The 10361-nt window shown below is 40.4% G+C and overlaps 2 protein-coding genes across 2 annotated transcripts; one reads left to right on the top strand and one right to left on the bottom strand.

Moving 5' to 3' along the window:
- Window positions 1-393: 393 nt before the first annotated feature.
- LOC138898831 (uncharacterized) lies at window positions 394-1170 on the bottom strand. The gene has a single exon (XM_070184935.1). It carries the CDS (start codon window positions 1168-1170, stop codon window positions 394-396), a length of 777 nt encoding a protein of 258 aa, XP_070041036.1.
- A 7755-nt stretch (window positions 1171-8925) lies between these two features.
- LOC138898830 (uncharacterized) lies at window positions 8926-9867 on the top strand. The gene has a single exon (XM_070184934.1). It carries the CDS (start codon window positions 8926-8928, stop codon window positions 9865-9867), a length of 942 nt encoding a protein of 313 aa, XP_070041035.1.
- Window positions 9868-10361: the final 494 nt, after the last annotated feature.

The raw sequence follows: 10361 nt of genomic DNA, 5'->3' as shown, positions 1-10361 counted from the left end.
GTAAGAACCCATTCCTTGCAGCGAATTCACACACTCCACGAAATAATCTATCTCATCATCATCATCAAAGTTGAGCAAAACGACTTCCAACATGTCACCGACATTGATTATAGCACTGGATTCATCAACAATGACATCGGTCAACAAGTTGAAAAAAGAGCACACCTCATTGCTATTTGGTTGACGCATGGACTTGCACACATGGAATACCACTTGTTCATCACCAACCCGAAAAGTGGGTTCTCCGGCTTCAACATCACAAATGTCCTTATCCATATCAAGTAAAGGACTCCCACATATGATAGGCACTTTATAATCAACCTCACAATCTAGAATCACAAAGTCCGCCGGAAGAAAATATTTGTCAACTCGGACCAATACATCCTCAATCACTCACAACGGTCTCTTCATTGTGAGATCGTCCATTTGCAACCTCATAGATGTGGGTATTGGTTTCCCAATCCACAAAGTTTTGAACATCGAATACGGCATTAAATTGATACTCTCCCTAAGATCATAAAGAGCTTTAGCAAAATCGACACTTTCAATAGTATAAGGAATTGTGAAAGCACCGTGATCCTCGAACTTAGGATCCATGGAATTAACAATTGAACTCACTTGATGAGTGACCTTGATTGTTTCAAAGTTCATCGACCTCTTCTTGGTCATAAGATCTTTCATAAACTTGGCATTACCGGGCATTTGTTCCAAAGCTTCCACCAATGGCACATTGATAGTGAGGAATTTCATCATTTGAATGAAATTCTTAAATTTATTCTCACCATTTTGCTTATCAAGCCTTTGAAGGTATGGAGGTAGAGGCTTAGGCAATGGTTCCTTGTCTTTTTGCACCACCGGATCCGATCTGTCAATGACGTGTTCCCTAGATGGGTTCACCTCTTCTCGGGTCTCCTCCACACTATTATCAATATCAATCCGAATGTCATCATGTACTTGAACATCATTTTGTGGGATTTCCTCCTCTTGGATCACTTGGTTATCATCCACAAGTTGCTTTTCATTTGAGGTTGGTGCATTTACACCTCTTCTATTTCTTGTGATAACCGCCATAGCATGCCCCATATTGTTACCACCCTTTGGGTTGACTACCTTATCACTTGGTAATTCACCCTTAGGACGAGTATTAAGAGCTTGAGAAATTTGACACATTTGAACTTCAAGATTACAGATTAATGTGCTATGTTAGGCAAGTTGGGCATCCGAATCCATATTCTTTTCCATCATTTGTTTTATCATGTTCTCATTACGACCCATTTTGTTGCTTGAAGAACTTGAACCATGGGAAAGATAGGGAGGTGGGTTGCTAGGTTGTTGGTACATTGGGGGTATTTGAAAACCCGAACTTTGATTTGCATGATTATTATTGTTTTCCCAACTTTCTTGATTATTGCCTCCCCAATTCCCTTGGTTGTTGTTGTTGTTGTGACAATTACCTTGATTGTTAGAACCCAATTTCCTTGGTTATTTTGATAACACCATTGATTTTGATTGGAGCCTTGAAAATTGATCTGTTGCCCTTGGTAATTATTCACAATGTACCACTTCTTCTTGCTCTTGATAAGAGTCATCTTGTTCATAGCTACTATCATCATGTGCATAAGTCTCCACCCGGGATTGAAATTGGGGACCTTTATTCCTCTTCTTGTTGGCCAAGACATTCTCTCCTTCTATAGCATGAACTTGCTTAGGAACTTTAGTTCGATGAAGTTGAGCCTTAGTGAGTTGAGTAATGGTTGTGGTCAATTCAACAATAGCTTGCCCATATTGGGATTACCTTAGGGAACATTAGCTCGGGATTGCCAAGCGGAAGAAGTTTCTGCCATCTCATCAAGAATCTCACATGCCTCCGCATAAGGTGTTGTCATGAAATTGTCTCTAGCCAATTGATTAACCACACATTGATTCATGATATTAATACCACGCTAGAAAGTTTGTTGGATCATGTTTTTAACGACCCAACCGGCCATTTTGTGTAATTGTGCCCCATTTCCCCTTTTGATGATTCACACATGTGTGTTTATGGTTTTATGACTTATGAGGTTTATTAGTTTCGTTCCGGAGAGATTTCGAGTTGATTTGGACCCTTTGATTCTTGGCTTTGAAGCCTAAGTTGTTTATGTTGATCAATGGTTGACGTTTGAGAAAATGACCCCGAAACGGTATTTTGATGGCTCCCATAGCTTTGTATTGTTATTTTGGACTTGGGTGTATACCCGAAATTGAATTTGAAAGTCCGTAGGTTGATTTGTTTTGTTTTGCCGACATTTGGCAATTTGAAGCTAAAAAGTTTGACCATAGGTTGACTTTTAGCTATCAAGTTCAGAATTTAATTTTGGGACATGGAATATATCTGTTATTTTATTAAGAACTTGTCTGTAAAATTTGGAATCATTTGGAGTTGAATTGATAGAATTCAGACGCTTACTTGCAATTCTAGATGTTCTTGAAATTTTCCTTGAAATTCATGCATTTTGGTGTCTGATTCATAGTTCTAGATGTTATTTTTGCTTTGATACCGCGAGCGAGTTTGTATGATATTTCTAGTTTTGTGTCGATATTTAGTTTGGAGCCCCGAGGGCTCGGATGAGTTTCAGATATGTTTCAAAATATTTTGGACTGAAAATGGAATTGCTGGTGTTGCTGGTGCTCTGTTATCGCAATTGCGAGCACCAGCCTAGCAATTGTGAAGGTGACAGGGGGGGTGTTCTGATGTCGCAATTGCGACTGGACCCTTCGCAATTGCAAAGTTAACATGCCTGGGCTTGGGTTGCTTTTGTGAAGATGTCCAGCTTCGCAATTGCGAAGCCTTTGTCGAAATTGTGACAATTGTTGAGGCTGTCAGGGTTTGCAAATGCGATCCCTTGTCCGCAATTGCGAGGGTTCGCAAATGCATACCCTGTGTCGCAAATGCGACATCTGCATCTGGACAAAAGGGCTGAGAGTCGGGATTTTTCAACATATGCTCTCATTTTAGAACTCTAGACTCGGTAGGAGGCGATTTGGAGAATGGATGTTTATCTATAAACATTGGGTAAGTGATTCTAATCAATTTCCAACTATATTTCATCAATATATCTTAGATTTAACATTAAAATCATGTAAATCAAAATAAATTTTTTTAAAACTTTGTCAAGTGTTTGAAAAATAAGAATTTTAGTTTTGAGAGTTGATTTGGACTTAGATATTGAAACTAATCATATATATGAACTCGTGGAGTTATGGGTAGTCAGAATCTACCCTTGGACCCGGGTTTTGATCGGGGGCGCAGGGTTGACTTTTGTTGACTTTTTGGGAAAAGTATAAAGATCACAACTTTATCTACTGTAATTGTTTTCCCTTGTATTGTTTGATGATATTAAGTCAATTTTGTTTAGATTTGAGCTGTGAGGAGGAGAATTTTTGAGCAAAAGCTATTTCTGAGGGTTGAGTTTCCCTAGTTTAGGTAAGTATCTTGCCTAACTATGTGTGGGAGAACTACCTCTTAGGAATTAGTTTGTTTGTGCTAATTGTGTTATGTGAAAGCCGTGTACGCAAGGTGACAAGTGGGTATACGAGCTATATTTGGTATTGACCGGGTTAGGCTATTTAGACTCTTATCATGCTTTTGATTGAATTGTCTTAACATGTTATATCTTTTATTGATAATCCACCATTTCATGTGCTAATCTACCCTTACATGCTTTATTTGACATCGTTAACATATTATTTCACCTCTTACTTGCTAATTTGCTCTTTTATGCTTTAGTTGAAGTTATTGCCTTCCTTGTGTTTTGTTACATCTTTAAATTGTTGAATTACTTGTAATTAGAGTTGTTTTGTTGTGAAATATCTTATTGTTGACTTATTGGTGTTGAAGTTGAGAAGGTCGTTACCACATTGAGGCGAAAATGTTAATTGTTGAGATGTCTCCCTTGTTGAGAAATTCACATTTATTATTATTGGTGATATTCCATTGTCATTGTTGATGTTGATATTCTTGTACACATTGTAGTTGAGCCATGAGCTATTATTGTGGAAACATTGATATTGTTGATTATTGGCAAGTTGTGGCATATGGGCACTTGTGGTGCGAGTTATGATTATGTTGTGATATTGATACGCATGTTGTGGTATAAGGCTTAGGGTTGATATGCATGCAGTGAGATAAGGTGGTCTTGATACGCGTGTTGCTAGTAAGGGAACTACTGGAAGCCATGCGGTGTGATAAGGTGGGCTAACACGCGGGTAGCTATTTTGGGAAAATGATTTTTAAAACTAAATGTAAGCCTCCCGCGGTAATATAAAGAAAGATTGTGATTGAAATTGAGAAATGTGAATACGGGGTGGTACCTCAGTTGTGATTCTTGTTATATACGAGGTGGTACCTTGGTTGTGATTCTCGTTGTTTATATCATGTTGTAAAGTGTTATTGGTGAAACAGTTCTTGTTGCTTTCATTCTTCCTTGTCTTATCAGTTTTGTCCGTATTTGACTATTGCGGTTCTCTTTATTTGTTTCCTTTTTGTTATCTCTATGCTTACAATCCTGTCATTAGTCTATGTTGTTAACCTACTTTGTTATCACTTATTTCTCCGCTTTCCATTACTTCTCGTTAATATATTTTGTTTTGTTTATTATCTTCTGGTAGGTCTCTTGACCTGGACCCGTTACTACTCTACCGAGGTTAGGCTTGATACTTACTGGGTACCATTGTGGTGTACTCACATTATGCTTCTGAACATCATTTTGTGCAGATCCAGGTACGTCTGCCCGTGCTAGATGTTAGTGTTGATTTGTAGTTATCATCCGGAGACTTCAAGGTATCCTGCTCAGTGTCTGCATGCCTCGAAGTCACTCTTCCCTTATTTTTCATTCTGTTGTATATATTATTCAGATAGTGTTGTAGTAGATATTCCAAATTATTCTATAGAGCTTATGACTCAGTTCCACTAGTTTTGGGAGAGATGTTGTTGAGATCTTATTTTAGGTGTTTATTTGAGTTTACCAGTCTTGCTTTAGTATTTCTGTTAAGTTATTATTATTAAATGTTAGGCTTACATAGTCTTAGAGACTAGGTGCCATCATGATATCCTAAGGTGGAAAATTGGGGTCGTGACTAGTTGGTATCAGATCTCTAGGTTCATAGGTGCTATTAGTCATAAGCAGGTTTAGTAGAGTCTTGCGGATTGGTACAGAGACGTCCGTACTTATCTTCGAGAGGCTACGAAACTGTTAGGAAAACTCCACTTCTTTGATTCTTTATCATGCGAATTGGTTGATTAGAAATCTAAATCTTGACTTTCTATGTAAGGCCCCGTAAAATATTTGCAAAAGAAAATAATATTTCGTGGTGCCGAATTGGTTTTACGTGTTGAGTATTATAGAAAAGTGCATTTCTGCGGTCCACTATGCGACCACAGAATGACTCTGTGGAGCGCATAGTGGCCGCAGAGTGAGGAAGTTAATTGGGTAAGTTGGAAGAAATTATGCGGTCGACTATGCGATCGCATAACTGTTATGCGGTGCACTATGCGATCGCAGAACAATTATGCGGATGGCATAGTGACCGCAGACTCGACCAGATTTTTGGTCATTTTGGACACCAATTATGCGACCGATATGCGGTACTCATAACTCTTATGCAGTCGCATATGCGACCACAGACAGAACCTGTTCCGGAGCTTCATTTTTGGGTTTTTAAAATCCGACCCGACATCGTTAAATACACGTTTTGGGCCATTTTTTGAGATATAATCTGACATTTTAGAGTGAGAGATAGTGCCCTAGAGTGAGAAGGTGTTCTTCAATAATTGTTCTTCAATTCTTGCTCAAGTTTTGGAAGATTAAGAAGGCAAGCTCACTAGGTCTTCATCCTAGAGGTAAGATTCTACACCCTAAACCCTAATTTCGAAATCATCTGAAAATGGGTAATTAGCAAGATAATATTTGAGCATGAGAGTTGATTATTTTACATGCATGTGATAACAAGGGGTGTAGGAAGATTGTTGAACTAAGCATGGTAAAGATTGGGTTGTGGGATGATGGAATCCTCCATAAAAGGACCTTGAAACCTTGTGCACACCTAGTGTTTGATAAAATGCTCAAATGAGCTAGAACCATGATCATCTTCCTAATTTTGATTCAATTTGTTATATTTCCAAAATAGATTGAAGTTTTTAAGTATTCCGGAACGTTCTAGAGTTTAAGGAAGTTCAATTAAGGTATGTTGGCTAAACGCTTCTCTTAGAATTGCATCCCACGATATTCATATAAATTATGTAAGTCCCGAGTGATTCATTATGAAATTGGCTATTTCGAGTAAGATTGAGTTGAAAGATATAAGTTCAACAAGCACCCCAAATGCTCTATTCATGTTATGTTACCAATTGAGGATGTGTTAAAATATGGGTTGTGCATTAATAATGTTTCGACTTTAAGTCAAGTTCAAATGAAGGCTATTCTGCCAAATTTTGTGAAATATCTATATGTGCATTAGACTCTAAATTGCTCACATGTGTACTACACACTTTGATTTGAATTTTGTTTGTTGTTGATGATGAGGATGATATTTGAAATTGATAAGGTGATCATGAAATACTGAATATGGCCAACGTGCCAAGAATGATCTTATAATTATGGCCACTAGTGCCAATGAAATGAAACGATAAGAAAGTATTATGAAATGCGATGACTGATATAAAAAGGTTGATGTCTCAAATAAGACAGCCTAGCCGATCGGGTCGTGATCGGACACTATGCCGCACACATGGTGGTGATTGTGCTGGAACTTGTAATTGAAATTGTGATTGTGGTCGATGTCCCTAATGGATAGCCTAGCCGATCGGGTCATGATCGGACTCTGTGTTAAAGACGGTGGTATTGATATTGAGAGTAATTGTGGTTGATGTCTCTAATGAGATAGCCTAGCCGATCGAGTCATGATCGGACTCCATACTGAGAATACGGTGGTACTGGTATTGTGGACAATGGTATATCGATACTAAAAATCTCCCAATGTGAGATATGGAAATTAATTTGAACACTGTATTGATTCTACATTGAGGCTTGATGTTAATTAAGGCTTTCATTGATATTATGATAATTTTGTTTGTATTATTTGTTATTCTATTGAGAGGGTATTTAGTTATACATACTAGTGCTATTCGACATTACTAATGTCTCTTTTGCCGGGGGCGCTGCATCTTTCAATGGATGCAGGTGGTTCCACAGCATGAGATATTGGTTAGTGATAGCAGTGCACCTTATTCCCAGCTGACTTGGTGAGCCCCACTTCATTCTGGGGTCATGAATCTTTTGTACTTTGTGTATTCTGTTTGAGGTATAGCCGGGGCCTTGTTGCCGGCATTATCATTGTACTCTTCTTTATCTATAGAGGCTCCGTAGACATAGTGTGGGTTGTGTATTGGTGCTGGGAAAGACAAACTATGCTATGTTGTGGTTGTATTACTTGTCCATTTGAGACTTTACAAATGGTGAAACTTATGGAAGAAATTGGTAATTGCAGACATGACCACTTTATTGTTTAATTAAGGAAAACATATATTATCTTTATTCATGAATGAGTTTGGATAGAAGGAATCTAACAGGCTTGCTCGGTCAGGTTCACTCGGTTGAGCGCCGGTCGTGCTCCTCGGTTTTGGGGCATGACATTCTATTCTCTCATATATGGTGAAGACACGCACTACTGGATTCAACGATCAGACACCCACACCCCCTGCTAGACCCACGAGAGGTCGGGGCAGAGGCCGAGGATAGGCACGTGGTATAGCTAGAGCACCTTCCCGAGCTGTGATAGAGGAGCCACTTGTAGTTCCAGTTGGGGGACAGGCACCCGAGGCACCTGTTGCCACCCCTGGAATTCAGGAGACCCTCGCACAGTTCTTGAGCATGTTCGGTACTCTAGCTCAAGCAGGGTTGATTCCGCTTGAACCAACCACATCTTAGGCTGGGGGAGGAGCTCAAGCTCTCGCGGCCCGTACTCCAGAGCAACAGGTCTATGTTGATCAGGTCCCAGAGGTTATGCCAACACAACCTATTGTTCCGGTTCAGCCCGAGGTTAGGGCAGTGGCATCTGAGGAGGAGCAACTTAGACTTGAGAGGTTCAAGAAGGAGGTTCAAGAAACATCATCCTCCTACTTTCAGTGGCTTAGCTTCATAGGATGCATAGGGTTTTCTAGGAAAGTTCCATTGTATTCTCCATACCATGGTTATTGTGGAGATGATCAGAGTTGCTTTTACTATATTCCAGATGCTAGGAGAAGCATATCAATGGTGGCGGGCTTACAAGGAGGGTGCACTCACATAGACTCAGTTTTCAGATATGTTCTTGAGAGAGTTTGTTCCCCAAAGTCTTTGGGATGCATGGCACGTGGAGTTTGAGCAGCTATGCCAGGGTACTATAACAGTGTCAGAGTATGCTGTTAGATTCAGTGAGTTGTCCAAACATGCACCTTCCTTGGTTTCTATAGTCAGAGAGCGAGTCCGTAAATTCATCCAGGGGCTTAACTATGGTTTTAGATTCAGTATGGCTTGAGAGTTGGAAACAAATACCCCATATCGGTAGGTGGTAGAGATCGCACGGAGGCTGAAGGGTATGCAGGGTCATGATAGAGAGGATAGGGAGGCCTAAAGGCCTCGAGATTCTGGCGGATATAGTGGTGCCCGTGCCCCAGTTGCAGCCCATCATGGTAGAGGCTATGTGAGTCATATAGTTCATTCAGCACTTCCAAATTCTAGTGGTGCTCCGGTGATTCTAAGGTCTCAAGTTGCACACTTTGCTCAACCACTTTCTAGTGCACCTTTTGCACGGGGTGCCTTCAGCAGTCAGTCCAGCCGACCAGGCCAGGGCCAGTCCCAGCAGCCACACCCACCGAGAGCTTGCTTTGAGTGTGGTGATACCCATCATATGGTGAGGGACTGCCCCAGACTCAGGAGGGGTGCACCTCCACATACTACTCAGGCTTCACGAATTCACTCAGGTCTAGAAACTTCACATGCCATGGTCGCTACTGCAGTTGCCACTCCACCTACACAGCCATCTAGGGGTGGGGGACGGGCGGGTAGAGATCACCCTAGAGGGAGAGGCCAGGCCAGATTCTATACTTTTTCGGGTAGTAAAAAGGCAGTCGCATCAGACATAGTCATCACAGGTATGGTACCAATTTGTCATAGAGATGCATCAATATTATTTGATCCGGGATCCAGTTATTCATATGTTTCATCGTACTTTACTCCATATCTAGATATATATGATGATTCTTTAAGTTCTCCTGTTTGTGTGTCCACGTCTGTAGGAGATTCTATTATTGTCGATCATGTGTATCAGTCGTGTTTGGTTGTTATTGGTGGGATTGAGACCATAGTTGATCTATTGTTACGTAATATGGTAGAATTTGATGTTATTTTGGTCATGGACTGGTTGTCGCCCTATCATTCTATTCTAGATTGTCATGCCAAGACTGTGACATTGGCTATGCTGGGTTTACCACGGTTGGAATGGAGGGGTACTTCGGATTATGTTCCTAGTAGGGTTGTGTCATTTCTAAAGTCTCAGCGGATGGTTGAGAAGAAGTGTGATGCATATCTAGCCTTTGTGAGAGATGTCAGTGCTGATACTCCTACTATTGAGTCAGTTCCGATAGTGAGAGACTTCCCAGACGTATTTCTAGTAGATCTTCCGGGCAAGCCACCCGATAGAGATATTGATTTTTGCATTGACTTGTTGCCAGGCACTCAGCCTATTTCTATTCCACCATATCGTATGGCCCTAGCGAAGTGGAAGGAGTTAAATGAGAAGTTGCAAGAGTTGCTTGATAAGGGTTTCATTTGGCCCAGTGTGTCGCTTTAGGGTGCTCTGGTTTTGTTTGTGAAGAAGAAGAAGGATGGTTCTATGCGCATATGTATTGATTATCGGCAGTTGAACAAGGTTACAGTGAAGAACATGTATCCATTTATGCGCATTGATGACTTACTCGATCAGCTACAGAGTGCCAGAGTTTTCTCAAAGATTGATTTGTAGTCAGGGTATCATCAGCTAAAGATTCGGGATTCAGATATTTCGAAGACTGCCTTAAGGACTCGGTATTGTCACTACGAGTTCCTTGTGAGGTCATTTGGGTTAACCAATGCCCCAACAATATTTATGCACCTAATGAACAATGTATTCCAGTCATATCTTGATTCATTCTTCATTGTGTTTTTTGACGACATCTTGGTGTACTCCCACAGTTGGGAAGATTATGAGCAGTTTCTAAGGATCGTGATCCAGACTTTGAGAGAGAAGAAGTTGTATGCAAATATCTCAAAGTGTGAGTTATGGTTTGATTCAGTGGCATTTTTGGG

Source organism: Nicotiana tomentosiformis, chromosome 9, assembly GCF_000390325.3.
Source record: "Nicotiana tomentosiformis chromosome 9, ASM39032v3, whole genome shotgun sequence".
Lineage (NCBI taxonomy): Eukaryota > Viridiplantae > Streptophyta > Magnoliopsida > Solanales > Solanaceae > Nicotiana > Nicotiana tomentosiformis.
Note: the sequence above shows the minus strand (reverse complement) of the source record. Positions and strands in the feature narration are given on the sequence as shown.

Coding starts and splice junctions, on each gene's coding strand:
- LOC138898831 (XM_070184935.1), bottom strand. CDS start 1,170: ATGTGTCAAATTTCTCAAGCTCTTAATACTCGTCCTAAGGGTGAATTA.
- LOC138898830 (XM_070184934.1), top strand. CDS start 8,926: ATGGTGAGGGACTGCCCCAGACTCAGGAGGGGTGCACCTCCACATACT.